The 21,416-nt window shown below is 40.1% G+C and overlaps 1 protein-coding gene across 9 annotated transcripts in view; it reads left to right on the forward strand.

Annotated features, from left to right (window-relative positions):
- The window catches only part of Nsd1 (nuclear receptor binding SET domain protein 1), a 171,221-nt gene that overhangs the window by 83,243 nt on the left and 66,562 nt on the right, over positions 1 to 21,416 (forward strand). For all 9 annotated transcript variants that reach the window (XM_029562424.1, XM_017797582.2, XM_029562430.1 and 6 more), the window contains 3 exons: positions 3,260 to 3,335; positions 16,675 to 16,793; positions 17,702 to 17,845. In XM_029562424.1, coding sequence (XP_029418284.1) covers positions 3,260 to 3,335; positions 16,675 to 16,793; positions 17,702 to 17,845 — 339 coding nt within the window. The remainder of the gene's footprint in view (positions 1 to 3,259; positions 3,336 to 16,674; positions 16,794 to 17,701; positions 17,846 to 21,416) is intronic.

Genomic DNA, 21,416 nt, shown 5'->3' on the forward strand with positions numbered 1-21,416 from the left:
GTTTGTGTCTTTCCTTGTGGGGATTATGTGTGTGTGTTTTTAAAAAATTTTATTATTTTTACTTTACCTGTATGAGTGTATTGCCTGTATGCATATAAGTGCTCCCGTGTCATGCACTGCCCATGGAGTTCAGAAGAAGTTGCTAGATGCCCTGCAACTGGAGTTAGGACTATTGTTTGTTATTTGCCATGTGGGTGCTGGGAATGCGGCTCCACTGCAAGAGCAGTCAGTGTTCTTAACTCTGAGCCATCTCTCTAGCCCTTGGGGCTATGTGGTTTTAAGTTTCACACTCAGGTCTTTGTTCCATTTGAATTTTAGAGTGTAGTTGTAAATTAATTTTGCTAAAATGAATATATACTTCCAAAACTCTAATCTCCCACCTTGTCTTTCTCCCTTGATTTGTTTTCTTTTTTGGGGGCGGGGGGGTCTTTTTGAGACAGGGTCTCCCTGTAGCCCCAGCTGACCTCGAACTCACTATGTAGACCAGGCTGCCCTTGAACTCAGAGAGATTTCACCTGCCTCTGCCTCCCAAGTACTGGGATTGAAGGCATGCACCAACACGCTGGGGCTCTGTCATTGTTGAGTTTTTAGGTTTGTGTGTGTGTGTGTGTGGCATTAACCTTGGCATTAGAATAAGAAAAAAAAAGCAAGAATTAATGGTCACAGTTTATACCAGACTGTGGAAAAGTGGCCGTATCCTAAGAATCAGTCCTATCATCTGACATATGACTAGTAATTTCATCATTAAGCTTCTAGTTACTTTGAGGCATGAGATTGAATCCATGGATTAATCAATAGGTTAGAGAAGGGGTTTTGTGTTTGTGTGTGTGTGTGTGTGTGTGTGTGTGTGTGTGTGTGTGTGTGTGTGTGTTTTGTCTTTTTGAGGCAGGGTCTCCCTGTAGCCCTAGCTGGCATAGAACTTGCTATGTAGATCAGACTGGCCTTGAACTCACAGAGATCCACCTGCCTCATCCTTCCTGAGTGCTGGGATCAAGGGCATATGCCACCATGCCCATCCAAGAGGGCTTATTTTTAAGGTACTATATCTGTTTTAATATGTTTCTGTAGAAGAATAACAAAGTAAATGACTAGTACCATATTCATATCTCCAAAGTCACAAAGTTCTGTGCTGATTTTTTTTATTGTAATCAGAACAGATAAATTTTCATCTGTGATTTAATTTTATTGTGAATGCTTCCATTTCTACTTAAATGATAAAGTCAGTGCAGTTAGAAGTGTGAATATTTCCCCAGATTTTCTCTGAATATAGTTTTAAGAACATTTTCGTATTTTCTCCAACAACTTTTGAGTGACTATTTAACAATGGGCTATCTAGGGGCTGGAGAGATAGCTCAGCAGTTAAGAGCACTAGCTGTTCTAGCAGAGGACCCAGCACTCACACGGCAGCAAACAACTGTCTGTAGAACTCCATATCCAGGAGATCTGACATTCTCTTCTGGCCTCCACCGGCATCCATTCCTAAGGCTTTCCTATTAATTTTCCTATGAAATTAGACAGATGCCCTTATGTACATGGAGGCAAACACTTATAGACATAAAATAAATTATTTTTTTAAACACAGAGATCTGCCTCCCTTTGTCTCGGGTGCTGGGATTAAAGGCATGTGCCACCACGCTGGCCTGAAAATGATTATTCTTAACAATTTATTATATATCTTAGTATTCTAGAATTCTCGGCTACATTTTATATTGTTAAAACCTAAAACTTTGGCTGGGTATGGTGATGCACACCTTTAGTTACAGCAGAGACAGGCGGGTCTCTGAATTCAAGGCCAGCTTGATTTACATAGTGAATTCTAGGCCAGCTGGGGTTACAGGGAGAGCCTGTGTCAAAAAGACCCCCCCCCCAAAAGAAAAAAAATCTGAAACTGAAAAATATTACTTATTTAAAAAAAATTTTTTTTTTACTTGAACTTTTGTAATTTCATACAACAGTTTTCAATCAAATTTAGACCCCCTTCCCCATCTAGACTCCCCTATACCCCCCACTGGACCTCATGTATTCTGCCATACATGTTAAGTCCTATCCAATCAAGCTTTTTTGTTTGTTTGTTTGTTTATTTGTTTGTTTTGAAACGGGGAAATAGGTATGTGCCACCATGCTCTGAGATTTTGAGTTTTTTGGGGGAAAGACTGTGCTGGGGACTGAACTCAGGTCCTCATTCATCCTAGGCAAACACTTTACCACTGAACTACACACACCATATATGAGTTCATGAGTATACTAAGCCATGGCAAGCCCAGAAAGCAAGCCCCATTTTCAGTGTTTATTTTCCTATTAATAGTTATTTTGTATTTGAGGACTATAGGCCATGTACTATACTTTATTTCCTTTCTCTAAATTAATTTTTAGGTTTAGTAGAACCCTAACCCTTTTTACTCCACTCCCCCTGTCCCCTCCCCCCTCTGACTGGTTCCTTTCCTTCCCCTGAATAAGCCCACCTTTTTTCACTTTTTGAGATTTAATGTTACATTAATCTTTAGTGATTTTAATTTGTAAAGATATTTCATGTTTTAGAGATGTTTATAGTTCAGTATCCATTGTTCATTAAGCTTGTCAACTCTGCTATGGTGCTCATTTAAACAACACACAAAATTCTAAAATTGGAACACATAAGCCCCCTTATATAACAATAATATGGAACTTGATCAAGTGTTCTGTATTTGTTTCTCATGTGAAATCCAAGTTTATATATGTACGTATATATGTAATATTACATAAAAGGAGAATTGAGACAGGATCTCATGTAGTTCAGGCTGGCCTGATATTCTTTACATAGAATCAAGATGACCTTGAATTCCTGCCATGTCCAAAGTGCATGCACTCCTTTTTTTTTTTTTGTTTTTTGTTTTTGAGATAAGGTCTTTTTATACAATGCCAGCTTGCCTCCAGCTTCAACTTTTGTTTTGTTTTTGTCTTTTTGAGACAGGATCTCACTGTAGCCTGAGCTGGCCTGGAACTCACTTTGTAGACCAGGCTGACTTTGAACTCAAAGACATCCACCTGCCTCTGCCTCCTGAGTGCTGGGACTAAAGATGTGCCACCACGCCTGGCCAGCTCCAACTTTTGGTCTTCCTGCCTCAACCTCCCAAGTTCTTAAATTATCAGACTTTTCTTGAAATTCCCCTAAATAATCCAGGATTTGGTGCTAAGTCAAAAACCAATTTTGATTTTTTCATATAAGGTAAGGAATTTGTTTTCTGTACCTCAGTAAATCCTGTTGTTTTCTTATTTGTAGTGCTATGAAGCTGTTCGCTTGGAGAATGGTATTAACAACTCATGTGCTGCGTCTCATTTGAAAGAGTTTGGTGGAGGTGAGTACTTTTGAGATTAAGAATATGTAAAAGAGAGATAAATTTTAAAGTACTTAATTGACTAGCAAAGTCCCTTCATATATAAATAGGACCAGTGAAATTACAGTTTTGAGACTAAATTGAACAAAATATGCTTCCTGACATAACTTACGGTTAATTTTTAATTTTGTTTTTTTCCTGAAAATTTGTTATTGAACTTTTGTGTATTTGATACAGAACATCTTAATCTTAATCATGTTTATGCTCCCTTCCCCATTGGCATCCTCCCATAGCCCCCTCCCCCAACCCTCTGGAATTCATACATTCTGTCATTTGTGTTAAGGCCTGTCCTGTCAAGTTAGTGTCCCCAGACATCCCTCAGTGCAAGTTCATCCATTGGCAAGTTCATCCATTGAGTTCTAGGCAGCCTATCCAGAGTCCCTCCCTTTATGAAAATCAGTTCTTATGTGATTACCCAGCAGTAATCAGCTGCCAATAACTCTTCCACTAAGATTTGAACTTGTTGCTCATTTTCACAGTTATGTATTGCACTTTTCTTTTTTTCTTTCTTTTTTTTGGGGGGGGCGCAGAGGGGAGACAGGGTCTCTTATAGCCCCAGCTGGCCTGGAACTCACTACGTAGATCAGGCTAGCTTTGAACTCACAGAGATCTGCCTTCCTCAGCCTTCTCCACTGGGATTAAAGGTGTGCATCTGGACACCCTGTTTCTTTGCTGGGTTTTTGTCTGCTTGAGTTTGCATAGGTCTAGTGCATGCTGACACCATTGCTATAAGTTCATGTGTGCAAAGAGCTCATAGGACTCATATGGTGGTTGTGCACCTCCTCCCTGGCTCTTAGAATCTTTCTGCCCCCTCTTCCGAAATGATCCCTGGATTTTAAGGACCCACACTCTGCAGGCTCTTATTCTTCATGATTTGGTCATTTGTGACTTTTTGTGTTCCTGACCCCCTGTTGCATGAGGGAGCTTCATTGATGAGAATTGAGAGATGCTTTAGTGTCCTCTTTACCCCTTATTCTATGTTTTGTGCATCTTTGGTGTAGAGGTTGCATTATAGATGTGCTTCTTAGGCTTGGGCAATTCATGCACAGTGTGTTTGACCAGTTGTGGAACTCTGTCATCTATGTTTGTGGCAAAAGAAGCTTATTTTTTTAGTCTTTTTGAGAAAGGGTTTCCCCCTGGTCTCAGCTGGCCTGGAATTTGCTATATAGACCAAGCTGGCCTTGAACTCATAGAGATCTGCCTGCCTCTGCCTCTGGAGTGCTAGGATTAAAGGCATGCACCACCATCCCTGGCACGAGAAACTTCTTTAATAAGTAGTGATTGGGATATTTTTCTGTAATTTCAAGGATCCATATTTTGCACATAGATCTAAGACCTCTCCAGCCATGTGTATTTGACTATGTTCACAGTACCACACGAGTTTCCTCCCATTGAGTGGGCTTTAAGTCCAATTAGATAGCTGTTGATTACCCCTAAAATAAAAGTGCCACTACTGCACCAGTGTCTTTAACTGTGCCCATCATTGATGAGGTTATTAGGCCTTGAAGCTGGTTGGACTATTGATTGATATTCTCCCTTAGCAGCTTGCTAATGCTCTCCAAAACTATGAAAGCTAACCTTCAGGGGAAGTGGCTTCCAGATTAGTTTCAGCTCCATTGCTCCAAATCCCGGGTCTGAAGTATATCTTGTCTTCAGCAATAGGGTCTTATCTGCAAGTTCTGGGAGGTAATTAAGGACTGTGACAATAGCCTAAACAATTTTGGGAGTCTTTTGGGCTACCCTGGCTAACAACTCAAAGGAAGGTTTCTCCTTTTTGGCAGTGTTTCTTATTATATGTAAAAATGTAAAAAACAACAACAAAAAATCCCCAGAGGGAATCATATTAGTCCAAAAACCTATTGACAAATTATACATACAAAATCTCTACATGAGTCCATGTATATAGCTGAAGGTTATTTTTTGGTTTTATGCTGTTACCAGTTAAATGAAATTAGATTAATGTTTTTGAGACAGTGGTGTCTCACTGTAACTGGCTGGCCTGGAACTCCTTATGTAGACCAGGCTGGCCTTGAGTTCACAGCCTCCCCAGTGTGTGCCACCACACCTGGCCTAAAGATACTTTTTAGTAAGAAAATATTTGGAGCAACTGAGAAAAATCTGGTTCTCTTCATTTTCTTACTAGTATAACGCTCCAGACTAATACCATTGATTTTTTTTTTTAATTTTAGCATTAATCTGATTTTAATTTCTGTTGGAAATGTTCAGTGCGATTTGAGAGGGAAATCATAAATCATCTGAGTTCTCTTTCACAAATTGTGTTTATTTTTAAACTTTTAAAATGTTTTATTTTTATTTTTTTTAATAATTTTATTTAATTTTATATGTATGAATGTATTGCCTGCATGTTTGTGAATGCACCCATGTCCTGCAATGCCACCTAAGTCAGAAGAGGGCTTCGGATTACCCTGGAACTGTAGTTAAGGACGGTTTGTAGCCACCATGTGGGTGCTGGGAATTGAACCCGGGTTCTCTGAAAGAGCAGTCAGTGCTCTTAACCTCTGAGCTGTCTCTCCAGCCCCTATTATTTTTATTTTATGTGTCTGAGTGTATTGCCTGCATGTATGTGAGTGCACCCATGTTGGGCAATGCCTTGGAGGTCAGGAGAGGACTTCGGATTCCCCTGGAACTGGAGTTAAGGACGGTTTGTAGCCACCATGTGGGTGCTGGGAATTGAACCTGAGTCCTATGCAAGAGCAGTCAGTGCCCTTAACCGCTGAGCCATCTCTCCAGCCCCTTCACATTGTGTTTATTTTTATCATACCTAATTTGTCATTCTTTTGGCACATCTCTGACCTATTGTCTCCTAGCATATGTGTGAATAAGAGCTTGCATTTGGGCCTATTATGTTGTAATTGTTTCTTTTTTTTTTAATGACTTTTTTTTATTCTTGAATTTCATAAATATATTTTGGTCGTTTTCATTTTCCATTACTGTGTCTTTTTTTTGTCTTTTTGAGACAGGGTCTCTTGTAGCCCCAGGTGGCCTGGAACTCGCTATGCAGACCAGGCTGGCCTCAAAGATCTGCTTGCCTCTGTCTCCCAAGTGCTGGGACCAAAGGCTATACCCGGTGTGGCACACTAATTTTAATTAGAGTTGGCATGAGCATGAGTGAAGTATTATCGACTAGAACATGGACAAGTCTCCGATGGGTAAAATGAAAATTCATCCCCCTGCCCAGCAACCATTAACAACTAATAGTTCTTTGGGGAGAGGTGATGCCTAGTGGGTCCCTCCTCCATTCATAGTAGAATGTTGACAGACTTGACCTTATGCTTGTAACCACAGTTGCTGTGAGTTAATGAGGGTACCACCCATGTCATATATAGAAGACAGAGTTTCATAGCAGGGTTCCTTTTCAGGGTTCCTTTTCTTTAATCTTTTGCCCCCTGGTCTGGTGTGATGGCTCAGTAGTTGGGAGCACTGGCTGCTCTTGCAGAGGACCCAGGTTCCATTTCCAGCACCCACACGGTGGCTAGCACCCATCCATAGTACCAGTTCTAGGGGACTCCAATGCCCTCTTCTGACCTCTGCAGGCATTGCACAATAGGGGTGTACTTCACACATGCAGGCAATGCACTCATACACATAAAATAAACATAATAAAGAAAACATTAAAAAAGTATTTCTTTTAAATATTTTGCCCCCATCCTGCAATATTCCCCAAGCCCTGGAGGGATCAATACAGATGTCTTGTTTAAGGTTGAGTATTCAACAATCATTTATTCTCAATGTAACATACCTTTGACCAGTTATGAGTCTCAGCATTAACTGCTGCCCACTGCAAAAAAGAAGTTTTGCTGACCAAGGTTAAGAGCAGCACTAATCTATGGGAATGAACATAAATATTTAGAAGGCAGTTGGACAACATATTCATTTAGCAAAAGCAATAGTGAGTTTCCCCACCTTAGTATGACCTCCCCAGCCATAGGCATTTGGTCAGGTTTACAGTATCAGGTATGAATTTTCTCCTTTGGAGCAGTCCTCAAACCCATTCAGAAAGTGATTGGGCATCCCTGTAACAGTCACCCACTATTATACCAATGGACATGTCTTGACAAGTTAATATTGTGGCTCACAGTGTTCACAGTTTGGTTAGACCATTGATAAATTTTCTCCCCCAGCAGCCTGCATAGCACATTTTAGTACTATGAAAGCTAGCCAAACATGGAGGAATCTTCTAGCTCTGTTCTGGTTTGATTTATCTGTGTCATGTACCATTTGGGGATTCTTCTGTTTCAAATTACAAGCTGTGTCCTGGATTTGTCTACTTGGTAATGTTGGTTTCATTACCAGAAAGAATGGACAGGCTACTCACTAAATAATAGAGTGTCCTAGTTTGTTTCTTCATTGCTGTGACAGAATACTCTGACCAATACCAACTTGGGGAGGAAAGGGTTTATTCAGCTTACATCTCCCAGGTCACAGTTCATCAGGGAGTCCAAGGTAGGAACTCAGGGCAGAAACCTGGAGTTAGGAGCTGGAGGAGTACAGGCCATGAGGATCATTGCTTACTGGCTTGCTTCCCTGGCTCCTGCTCAGCCTGCTTTCTTATACAACACAGGCCCACCTGCCCAGGGGTGGCACCATCCACAGTGGGCTGGGCCCTCCCACATCACTCAACAATCAAGAAGGTACCCCATGGACATGGCCACAGGCCAGTCCAATGAAGGCAATTCCCCAGTTGAGGCTCCCTCAACCCTGGTGTGTCAAGTTGACACTAAAGCTATCTAGCACATACAGTATTTAGCAATTAAGCTTTTTTTTTTTTGTCTTTTTAAGACAGGGTCTCTCTAGCTCCAGCTGTCCTGGAACTCACTATGTAGACCAGGCTGTCCTTGAACTCACAGAGATCTACCACACCTGGCGTGCATCTATTTTTTTTTTTTAATATTTTATTATTTTTATTTTATGTGTATGGGTGTATTGCCTGCATGTGTGTGAATGCACCCTTGTCGTGCAGTGCATCGGAGGTTAGAAGAGGGCTTCAGATTCCCCTGGAACTGGAGTTAAGGACAATTTGTAGCCGCCATGCGGGTGTTGGGAATCAAACCTGGGTCCTCTGCAAGAGCAGTCAGTGCTCTTAACTGCTGAGACATCTCTCCAGCCCCAAGCATCTATTTTTATCAGTACCTTTGGTAGGCCTGTTACCTGTATTCCCTCTAAAATATTATAAAGTTAGGATACTATCTGTAGTACCCTGTTTTATAGAAGAAACATGAATCAGGGCTGGAGGATTACTATCTTATTAGTGATCACAGATTGTCTGCAACTTTTTTATACCATTTTGATAGTGGTATTCCAGTGTCGTTTTTTTATTAGTGTCATTCTTGAAATATTATCTCAATTTTCTTTCTGTAAGATTTAATTTTATGGGGCTGGAGATATGGCTCAGTGGTTAAGACCACTGACTGCTCTTGCAGAGGACCGGGGTTCGATTCCCAACACACACATGGTGGCTATAAACCATCCTTAACTCCAGTTCCAGGGGAATCCAAAGCCCCCTTCTGACCTCCGCGGCATTGCACAACACGGGTGCACTCATATACATGCAGGCAATACACTTGTACACAATAAAAATAATAAAATATTAAAGATTTAATTTTATTATGCTGGGCATGGTGACACACACCTTTAATCCTAGCACTCAGGAGGCAGAGTCAGGCAGATCTCTTTGAATCCATCCTGGTCTACATAGTGAGTTCCAGGCCAGTTGGGACTACAGGGAGACCCTGTCTCAAAAGAAAAAAAAGATTTAATTTTATTTTTATTCCTGTGTATATGTCTGTCTGCCATGTGTATGTAGGTACCCTTGGAGGCCAGAATAGGGTATTGGAATCCCTGGAGCTAGAGTTATAGGCATTTTTTAGCCACCCGATGTGAGTGCTGGTAATTGAGTCTGGGTCCTCTGAAAGAGCAATGCATGCTCTTAATTGCTGAGCCATCTTCCAGCCCTTTAGCTCTTCTTTTAATCTTAGGCTATTGGTTACTCTGATAAGATCTTCTCCATCTCCATGAGGTAGTCAGGGAAGGTAGCATTGATACTAGTCATATTGATAACTAGCATAAGTATCTTAGGACCTTTTTCTTTTAATTTGGTAAAGATTCATTATTGGTGCATTTCCAGTAGATGCAGATTTGCTCACAATAAAAGTGAGACTTTAGGGGGCTGGAGAGATGGCTCAGCGGTTAAGAGCACTAACTGCTCTTGCAGAGGACCCAGGTTCGATTCCCAGCACCACATGGTGGCTATGAACTGTCCTTAACTCCAGTTCCAGGGGAATCCGAAGCCCTCTTCTCTCCTCCTCAGTATTGCACGACACAGGTGCACTCATGTACATGCAGGCAGTATACTCATACACGTAAAATAAAGATAATAAATAAAATTAAAAAACGAAGTGATTTTAAGAGTACACAAACGTTAAGCACAAATGATGGGATTAAATACAACAATCCAGAGTTGGTTACTGCAACAAAAGTCACCAATTGAGTAATGAATGGCAGCCAGACTGGAATCCTCATCCCAGAAAAAGCAAGAGTATACAGACTATACAGTGGTGTTGGTGAATGGATTTTGGTTTCTATTTATTACTTAATACCAATTTACATACTTAAATGTTTTTTATAGTCAACTGGCACCCTTTAATTTAAACACGTAATATTTTCTACTGTAATATGATTGATTATACTACTCCTTTTGGACAAGTACTTTAAGGAAGTGTATTTAATTAAGGTCAATATTGCTCATTCTTTTTATTTATTTATTTTTGGTCTTTTTGAGACAGGGTCTCCTTGTAGCCCCAGCTGGCCTGAAACTCACAGAGGTCCACCTGTCTCTGCTTCCCAAGTACTGGATTAAAGATGTGTGCCGCCATACCCAGCAGCTCTTTTTTTTTTAAAATTTATTTTTATGTGTATGAGTGTCTTACCTACATGTATATAAAGGTACCATGTGCATGAAATGCAAGCAGAGGCCAGAAGAGGGCGTTGGATCTCTTGTAACTGGTGTTACAAATGGTCATTAACTGTCATGTTGGGAACCAAACCCAGGTCCTATGCTTGGGCAGCCAGGGCTCTTAAGTATTGAGCCATCTCCAGCCCATACTTACTCTTTTTGAAGTATAATGTGTTTTAACTGAATTATGATTCAGATCAGGGGCAGGCAAGATGACTCATTGAATAAAAGCACTTGCTACCACTCCTGATAATCTCAGTTTGATTGCCAGGACCTCTACACATTTGCATGTGCGTGCATGTACCTACACAAAAACATACAAAATAAATTTAAGGTTACAGCATATTTTTAGATTTATTTTTGTATTTATGTGTATGTGTGTGTGCACGTGTGTGAGTTTTTGTGAGCCATGTGTATGTAGGAGCCTGTGGAGGCTAGAAGAGGGTGTCCATGGAACTGGAGTTATGGACATTTGTGAGCCACCATGTGAGTGCTGGAAACCAAACTCAAGTCATCTAGAAGAGTAAGTGCTGTCAGCCACTGAACCATCTCTCCATCTCTGATCATTTCTAAATGTTACATATATCATTGATACTACATTAGAATTATTTATATTCTTTATATTTAATATCCAAAGAAAATTTACTACCAAATGGTAAAGCAAGGCATTGGTCTGACATGCTTCTTAATTGATTCCATAGACATAATTATAGGTCATGATTTTAATGTCTATTCTTTGTCTTACCAAGTCTAACTAATGCCACATTATAGAACAAATAAACCCAAGGATCACAATAGCTTGTTGTTTAGCTGTTCACAAGTTCACATAGGAATCTTGCTGTGTATACAAGTCAGATCAACTTCTTTATCAAAAGGTGTTAATGGATATTGTCAGATGCCTTTCAGTATAGATCTTTTTTTCGGTCTTCTTTGAGACAGGGTCTCCCTGTAGCCCCAGCTGGCCTGGAACTTGCTATGTAGACCAGGCTGGGCCTTGAACTCACAGAGATCCCCCTGCTTCTGCCTGCTGAGTGCTGGGATTAAAGGTGTGCTCCATCATGCCTGGCTTCATTCAGTACAAATCTTTAATCCAGTGGCCAGCAGATGAGAGAGCAGCCTTCAGAAATTTCTTTTTTTTTTTTTTTTGGTCTTTTTTTTGAGGCAGGGTCTCCTTGTAGCCCCAGCTGTCCTGGACTCACTATGTAGACCAGGCTGGCCTTGAACTCCCAAAGATCTGCCTGCCTCTGCCTCCCAAGTGCTGGGATTATGTGCCACCACACCTGGCCCACCTTTGAGATTCTTAGAAAAATGCTTCTCCCTTTCTTCATAACACTGCTGTTTTACATACTGAGAATAACTGTGGGCTTTGGGTATTTGAAAAGGAACTCCTTGAAGCAGGAGAGGTGACTCAGCAGTTAAGAGCACTCACTTTCTCTTCTTGCAGAAGACCTGGGTTCAAATCTCAGCACCCACGTGGTAGTGAACAACTATCTGTAACTCCAGTTCTAAGGGATCAGGTGCCCTCTTCTGGCCTCTACAGGCATTGTATGACATAGGTGCACTTACATGTGGGCATAATGCTCCTACATTAATAAATAATTTTTTATTTTTTATTTATTTTAAATAAATAATTTTTAAAAATAAAATAAGAAGGAACTCCTTCATGGGGTGCAGGAGATGTTTTGTGGCTGACTTAGCCAGTCATGTACAGTCTGAATTTTTCTTCAAAATGCATTCAGCTTCTCTCCTCTCAAGGTAAAGTAAATATTAAAGCAAGTGAACTTATCACACTCACATCAGAGACTTCTGGGATCATTGTCCAAGGGCAGTCCTGAGTAGGTAGGTCGAGGTTTCATCTATCTCACATCACATGTGTCCTTACCATGTGCTTCTCCTTTAAGGGCAAACCTGTGCTATAGAAGTCCTGCTTAGTCTGTTAACATACTAGACTTAGAGGGGCTGGAGAGATAGCTCATGGTCAAGAGGCTGCTTCTTGGAGTAGGAGAGGTGACTCTACAGTTAAAAGCACTCACTTTCTGTTCTTACAGAAGACATGGATTCAGTTCCCAGCACCCACATGGCAGCTTACAAATCTTGTATAACTCCAGTTTCAGGGGTTCCTACTCCCTCTTCTGGCCTCCACCGGCACTCGTACATAATGTGGTATACATACTACATATATGCAGGCAAAACGCTCATACACATAAAATAATAAACCTTTAAAAAAAAGATGTTATATTTAGGAACCATAGATACAGTTCATTTGGCAGAATATTTGCCTAGTATGCATGAAGCCCTGGTAGAACATGGTCTGGTAGCACATGCCTTTCATTTCAACATTCTAGAAGATGCAGCAGAAGGACTGTCATGTGTTCAAATTCAGCCTGGACTGCAGAGTGAGACCATGTTCCAGAACACAGGAAAACTGTTGTAATGACATAAAGACAAAGATAACAAATGTAATAATAATTGAAAACAATCTAAAATGGTTCTAGTAGGTTTGACTAAATAAATGGAATACTATGTATAACAGATTTGAAAGATGCTTTCAAGAAAAAAAGCTGGCCACAATTTCAATTACATTTTATAAATTGTATAGCAGTATAAAATACTAATTAAAATGGGTTTTTAAAGATTATGGGACTTTTTCTCCTTTTCATCTCTCCAGCCCCTGTGTCTGAGCACTTCAAAATGGGGGCATGGGGGGTGGGGTTACTTAAAACAGCAAAGACAGGAGCTGTAGAGATGGCTCAGCAGTTAAGAGCACTTAACTGTTCTGTTAGAAGATCCCAGCCTGTACATAGGGCACCTCACCAACACCTGTAACTTCAACTCCACGGAATCTGACACTCCCTTCTGGCCTCTTTGGGTACCTGCATACACAGCACACACATACAAATTCAATAATAATAAAATAAAACTTTTTTAAAAACTGAAAATAGGGGCTGGAAAGATGACTCAGCGGTTCAGCACTCTGGAAGCAGAGGCAGAGGCAGGTGGAGCTCTGTGAGTTCCAGGCCAGCTGGGGCTACGTGGAGACCCTGTCTCAAAAAAAGATGAAGATAAAAATAAAAATAAATTAAAAATAATGAAATAGTGGAAACACTCTACCAAAGTGTTGAAAGCAAGCTATATGCTCTGAATATAGCACCATTCAGGGCTCTAAACTGTCTTTTGGGATTCCAGATGACCCCTCAGAAGTCCTTGGAGCCCTGACTGATCCAGGGAGATGTGTCCCTGGGTAAGCCTGGGGTAGTAGGGGCAGTTGTTTCCCCAATGAGTTAGGCTTTGACAAGAACTAGCAGAGAAGGCAAGGCTAAAACTAAACATAAGACCTTGCTTCCTAAGACAGTTTTGGGGCCAATTACAAGACATAATTCTATTGTTTATATATTTTCATCATTACTTAGTGTCAAAGAAAACATTTAACATATATCAAACATTCATGAGGTATATATAGATAGTACTTTGAGATAAAATTGAACAAGATACCAGTGGCCACTGCTGCAAAATGCTATGTTGGAATTGCATTGACAGGAACAATAGTAAATTCAGGCAATACCCCTAAATTTCATGCACTTAGGTTTTGTGACCATACAATGTAAAGGGCCCTTACATGTAAGACCCATTAAGTGTCTGTTGAGTTACTGTTAGAAAAGTGATCTCATGAGCTGGGGCTTCGTACCCTATTTGGTAAATATCATGGAACATTTTATGAAATACATCTTTATGTTGCACTTGGTGTTTCTATAACAAAGGATTTAAATGAGGAATTTTTTCCCCCAAAATTTGCCAGATGAGATTGTACATTGATTATTGTTGAAGGGTATACTCTCACCTACTGATGATCCTAATTTGTTACAAAATGTATTCAGGACATCTCTTTCTATCCTCTTGAACCAGATCTAACCTATTTTCCTCATAATTCTTTTTGTTTTTGTAAGTTTTGTTTATGACAGGGTTTTACACTATAGTCTAGGTTGGTCTGGAACTCACTATGTAGTCAAGGCTGGCTGCAAACTCAGTAATCTTCCTGCCTTAGCTTCTTTGAGTGCTGGGGTTACATGTGTAAATTGTCATTCATTGCTCCCATCTTAATTCTGTGTGTGTGTGTATATTCGTGTTCCTTTGTGAGATATGCTCTCTTTCTGGCCTAGACCTTACCTAGTAGTTTAGGCTACCTGGACAGTGAGCCTCAGGGATTCCTTTGTCTCTGCCTTCTCAGCCCTAGGATTACTGCTGCATGCCTTCATACCTCACTTTTTTGTTGTTGTTTTGGTCTTCTTGAGACAGGTTCTTTCTGTAGCCCCCTGTGGCCTGGAGCTTGCTATGTAGACTAGGCGAGCCTTGAAGTCACGAGATCCACCTGCCTTTGCCTCCTGAGTGCTGGGATTAAAGGCATGTGCCACCAAGCCCAGCTATATACCTAGTATTTTTTTATGTGAGTTCTAGCACTTGAACGCAGATCCTCATTTGCAAGGCAGGCATTTTACCACCCAAAATACTCCCCTGGCCCACATCTTAACTCATTCTTTTTAAAATTTTTATTTATTTTTGAGACCAGGGTATCACTACATATCCCTAGCTAGCCTAGAACTCACTATGTAGACCAGGCTGGCTTGGAATGCACAGAGATCCATCTGCCAATGCCTTTTATGTGCTGGAATTAAGTGTGTGCTACCATGCCCAGCCTCATTTTAACTTGTAAACATAATAGTAATGTATAATTAGTTTTCTTTAATCTTGTAATCAGGGACTAGAATCTCCTGCCAGGTCATTGCATTTCCTCTACTTGTACAGGGTATTAAAATTCTTTGAAAAACTATACAAAGTATCATTCCTTCATAAAATGTAGTAACTGGTTTTTGGTTTTTTTTTGTTTTTTTTAAACTATATTATTTATGTTTTTTAATGTGTATGAGTGTATTGCCTGCATGTACACAAGTACACCCATGTCGTGCTGCCTGTGGAGTCCCTGGAACTGGAGTTATGGACAGTTGTTAGCTGCCATGTGGGTGCTGGGATTCAACCCTGCTCTTCTCCGAGAACAGCCAGTGTTCTTAACTGCTGAGCCAATTCTCCAGCCCTGTAACTTTTTAAGGCTTATGTAACCCAGGCTGTCCTCACTCTCACTAAGTAGCTGAGGATGATTTGCAATCCTGATCTTCCTGCTTTTACCTCCCAAATGTTGGGATTACAGAAAATGTGTTACCATGAGTTACTTGAAATTATGTTAATAATAGTTATAGTGCATATGAATTTTTTTACATATATTTGTGTGTATATGTGTGTAGGTCTGGGAATACCTAGTGAGTGTTGGTTTTGTCCTACCACGTTGGTCTCTGGGATTGAACTCAGGTTCTTCTGAAGGCAGGTGTCTTTCTTGGTGTTGAGTCATTTCTCTGGCATTTTATTTCATAGCTATCTGTATGTTTATTTGTTTAATTTATGTGAGGTCCAACTAATGTCCCCTACCAGTTATATTTTTTTCACCTCACAGAAAACTTTCATTCTTATACGTTGGGTTAGAAGATAGTTTATTTCGAAACATTTTCAGTTGAAATAGTTGTAATATGAAGGATTACCCAAAATACATCAGTATTTTATAGAGCACAAGAGAAGCATTTCTACTTATAGTCAAGTGATTTTTTTTTTTTTCCCCTTTCTGGGACTCTTCTGCTAAGTGATTAAGTTACAATGAAACCATATTTTATGATTAGTGAAAATGAGTGGCTTTTAGCCAGTTGTGGGGGCAAACACCTTTAATCCCAGCCCTCAGGAGGCAGAGGCAGGTAGATCTCTCTGAGATCAGGGCCAACCTGGTCAACATAGCAAGTTCCAGGGCAGCTGGGTAATGCCATGAGACCCTGTGAAAAAAAAACCACAGAACTTTTTTATTTAATTTTTTTGGGGGGGGTCTTTTTGAGACAGGGTCTCCCTGTAGCCCCAGCTGTCCTGGAACTCACTATGTAGACCAGGCTGGCCTTGAACTCACAGGGATCCACCTGCCTCTGTTTCCCAAGTGCTAGGATTAAAGGCGTGCGCCACCATGCCCCGAAACATTTTTTTTAAGTAGCTTTTAGCTGTATGCCTTAAAATAATGGTTTCTAACAAAATCAAATATTACTTTAGCTATTTAAATCTATACATTTCTGTTATAAATGTATTTTAAAATTTTGAATTTTAAAGTAAATTTTTGAAGTACCAAAGTTTTTTTAATCTGCCTTAATTTTGTGAAGATCTTTTATGTTAGTGTAAAAGTTGTTGCATATGTGTGTGAATAGGAATAGCTGTTAGGTAACATTTTTTTTTTTCCCCCTGTCGTAGGCACTTCCAAGATATTTGATAAACCAAGGAAGCGAAAGCGACAGAGACATGTTACAGCCAAAGTACAGTGTAAAAAAGTGAAAAATGAGGACTCGTCAAAAGATACTCCAAGCGCAGAGGTATTATCAGTTCCTTACCTTTGGACCTTCCAAACAGAACCTGCTTTTCACATTAGGAGTCATATCCCTCTCCCTTGAGTTTCAGAATAGTGTTTTATGGGAATGATTAATAGGTATAAGGAATCTTGACTTAGGAAAGCCCAACCCCAGCAAAAGGAGGCAGATATTGCAACTATAGATATGACCCTTTAAAAAAGGATCACATCCTGCGCTGTAGATAGCAGGTGAAATATATGTAAGCATTAACTTATTAATTAAACTTGTTCTAAACCCAGAGACTATAGGATAAGTAACCATATTATCTGAATTAACTTAGCTCAGACAGCTGCAATTAGGGGGAAAAAATTCATATGCTTATTTCTTGACCACCTGTTGCTTACGTTGGAGTATTTATCAGCATCAATTTGAGAAACAAAGCTTTAAAACCATTTCTTTGCAGAGCATCAGTGCAATCATTGATGCTATCTCTGGCTTTTGAATTCAAGTTAAAATAGAATTAGAATCAGGTAGGTGAACATCATATACCATGATGCCGACTGATTTCTTTCTAATTTGAATAGAATGCCGAAGGGAGGCATTATTTAGGAAACACGGATCTTGGAAGGACAAATACGTAATCAAATAAACTTAAGAATGTTTTCTCTCCCTTAGTGAAACCTTTTAATGGAACAGCTCAAAAAGTTCCAGTGGAACAGCCTCAGAGCAGTTAGTGGCAGGGCATGAGGCGCCCACTACCCGCCCAATCACAGCAGGGTTAGAACTAACATTGCATGCAGTCCGCTCGCGTGATTGGCTGAACATCTGTAAGTGCTTAATGACTAGACAAATAGCAGCCCAGAGGGAGGAGGGGGTCAGATGGAGGAGACATCAATAATACAGATGTGGGACATTTATTTTTTCTCTGCAAGGGAGAACTGATGATTCACAGGACTACCGCCAGCCCCAAGGAGATTCTTGAAGATGGTGTAGAACATGATTCTGGGATATCTGCATCCAAAAAACTGCAGGGTGAGCGGGGTGGAGGAGCAGCACTCAAGGAGAATGTTTGTCAGGTATGGGTTGTTTGTTCCCCTGTATTTTTATTTTACGGTTTTTTTTTTTTTTTTTTTTTTTTGTCTTTTTGAGACAGGGTCTCCCTGTAGCCTCAGGTGGCCTGGAATCCATTATGTAGACCAGGCTTTTTGAGAAACTCCCTCTATCTCATGGTTAGAAAAAAATCTTAGATGATTCCAGTATCTCTGCTCTCTCTCTAGTATTATAGCAATCTGCCCTTGTGTCCCTGAAATAGAATGTGATGTGTACATCTGTGTACTTAGTGGAAATAATTTTCCTGTCCTGTACCTGACTTAGTGTGACTCTTTTCTTTTTAGGGTTTTTGAGGCAGTCTCACATAGCCCAGGATAACCTTGAACTTGCAATGTATCCAAAGATGACCTTGAACTTCATGGTTCTTCTGCCTCTACCTCTCAAGTGTTAGAATTAAAGCCATTTACCACCATACCCAATGAATTTCCTTTTCTTTGGAAGATTTCAAGGGTATTTTAGCTTTGAGATTTTTCTTTTCCTTTAGCATAGTAGTGACTTTAGAAGTCCTTTTTTTGAGACAGGGTCTCACTATGTAGCCATGGTTAGCCTGTGCCTTGCTATATAGACCCAGCTGGCCTTGAACTTACAGAGATCTGCCTGCCTCTTACTCCCTAGTGCTGAGAAGGTGTGTACAACATGCCTGACTTAGAAGTCCTCTTAGTGAGTATTTTGTATAATATTTACTGACTAACCTTATAATCTATAAATATTATATTGACTCATCCTAACAGTCTTATAAGATAGTTTTATTATTAGTCCCACTTTGCAGATGAACAAACTGAGCTACATAAACAGAGATTAAATAGCTTTCATATAGTCACAGTACATCCTTAATTCAAATCTAGTTGTTCTGAGTCTTAACTATTGTGTTGTATTTCCTGTATGAGGTGTGATTCCATTTCATTATTTAAATAGCCTGTGTGTGTGTGTGTGTGTGTGTGTGTGTCTGTCTGTCTGTCTGTCTGTCTGTCTGTCTGTGTACTTGAGTGCAGGTGCCTATGGAGGCCAGAAGATAATGTCAGATGCCCTGGAGCTGCAGTTACAGGTGGTTGTAAGCACCGAATGTTGCTGCTGGGAACAGAACTTGGGTCCTCTCTGCCAGATCAGTTACTGTTCTTAACTGATGAGCCATCTTTCCAGACCCTATTCTGTCTGTCTGTGTACTTGAGTGCAGGTGCCTATGGAGGCCAGAAGATAATGTCAGATGCCCTGGAGCTGCAGTTACAGGTGGTTGTAAGCACCGAATGTTGCTGCTGGGAACAGAACTTGGGTCCTCTCTGCCAGATCAGTTACTGTTCTTAACTGATGAGCCATCTTTCCAGACCCTATTTAAAAAGATTTTATGTGACTTTTTGTGTTTTCAGTTCTTTTGGGGACAGAGTTTTGACTGTGTAGCCCCGGCTGATCTTGAAAACACACAAAACTGTCTGTTTCTGCCTCCTGAGTGCTAAGAGTAAAGACTTGGGCCACCATGCCTGGCATTTGTCAGTTTCTTAATTTATGTATATAAATAATTTTTTAAAACTATGTAATTATTTTTTGTGTGTGCATGTGCCCATCAATGTTTTGCCTGCATGTATTTAAGTGAACCCATTGAGTTCTCTGGAGCTAGCGTTATGAATGGTTGTAAGCTGCCATGTAGGTGCTGGGAACTGATCCCATGTCCTCTGCAAGAATAGCCAATCAGCCATCACTCTAGCCCCTATGTAAATTTTAAATCTGGCAACATGAAAACTTAGTATTTATATGTATGGGTACATAAATGTGCTTCTCTGTATGTTTGTACATACATGTGCTTGTATGGGTAACATGTATCGAGATCAGGGGACAGCTTTGAGTGAGGATTATCAGGGTTCTCCTTTTTGTGTGATACTTATTTGGTCATTGGCCTGGAACTTTGCTACATAGGCCAGTATACTTGACCTACAAGCTTCCAGGGATCTGCTTGTTTATATCTCACCATTACTTGAGATCATAGGCATACTGAGTACGTTGCTTTGTATGTGTGCTCTGAGGATCTGAACTCAGGTCCTCTTGTGTGCAAGGCAAACTCTTAATAACTAAGCCTCTGTTTTTTATTGAAACAACTAAAAAGTAAATCCAGTTTCAGGCTATATTACTGTGACCAATACAATTTTATGCCATTATCTTTGCAGCCCAGTTTCTCTTACATTAGGGATATTTACCATATTTGGAACAGTTCCTAAATACAGAGTTAATTCTAAAATGCAGTTATGCTCATTATTTATTGATAGGTCAGAATATAAGTACATTTTACACAGGTGTTTTTTGTTGTTTTTTGTTTGTTTGTTTTTTGCCTTTTTGAGACAGGATCTGCCTGTGGTCCCAGCTGGCCTGGGGTTCACTATGTTGACCAGGCTGACCTGGAACTCACAGATCACCTGCCTCCCCCTCAACCCCCCACCCCCAGTGCTAGGGCTAAAGGCATGTGCCACCATGCCCAGCTCTACAAAGATTTTTTAAAAATGTTTTATTATTTTTATGTGTATGTGTGTATTGCCTGCATGTAGGTAAGTTCACCCATGTTATGCAATGCCCAAGGAGGACAGAAGAGGCTGCCGGATACCCTGGAATTGGAGTTATGGACAGTTGTTAGCTGCCATGTGGGTGCTGGGATTCGAACCCCGGTCTTCTGCAAGAACAGCCAGTGTTCTTAAGTGCTGAGCCATCTCTTTAGCCCCCACAAAGATTATTTTTAAAAAGAGTATTTAATCTGAGCATACTGGCATACTTGCATAATTCTATCACTTGGTAGGTAGGGCAGGATGATCACAAGTTCATGGCCAACCTGGGCTTTGTAGGGGGAGACCCAATTTCCAAACCAGGAGGTATAGGCACAGAGTAGTCCTGGTAGTCCTGTGGTCTATAATTTGATGATGCATTGATACATAAGTTTGTTGTCCTGATATAATTCATTTATAGCACCTCTTTTCTCAAGTGTCCTTATTTAAAAGTAAATGATAACATCATCCCAACTAAACAGTTTTTATAAGACAGTTAGCTTGAAACTTTTAGTTTGTACTGTTATTGAATTGAAATTTTTCATACTAGTCATGAGGGTGCATGCCTTTAACCTCAGAAGGCAGACAAGAGACTTTCTTTGATTTTAAGGTCATTTTGGTCTACATAGCAAGCTGTAAGCTAGCCAGGGCTACAGCTTTTTTTGTTCAAAACAACAAAAAGAGGAGGAGGAGAAGCATTTTTCCTGTTTAAGCTGTAAACACACATTTGCTTAGCAATGTGAAAATGATGTTATTGACACTTAGAAATTTGAAAGAATATGTAAAATGGAATTTTTCAGTTTTATTTGTGAATAATGGATAAAAGGAGAGTCAGAACATTTGAGAATAATTTCTTCTACAAGTTCATTAATGCCCTAGGGTCACCTTCCTGGCCTTTCTTCCTTAAAGTTTTTCTTCTTAATTTTTTTCTTTTCTTTCTTTCTTTCTTTCTTTCTTTCTTTCTTTCTTTCTTTCTTTCTTTCTTTCTCTCTCTCTCTTTCTTTTCTCTCTCTCT

Source organism: Nannospalax galili, unplaced genomic scaffold (assembly GCF_000622305.1).
Source record: "Nannospalax galili isolate Female #2095 unplaced genomic scaffold, S.galili_v1.0 scaffold1115, whole genome shotgun sequence".
NCBI classification, from domain to species: Eukaryota; Metazoa; Chordata; class Mammalia; order Rodentia; family Spalacidae; genus Nannospalax; species Nannospalax galili.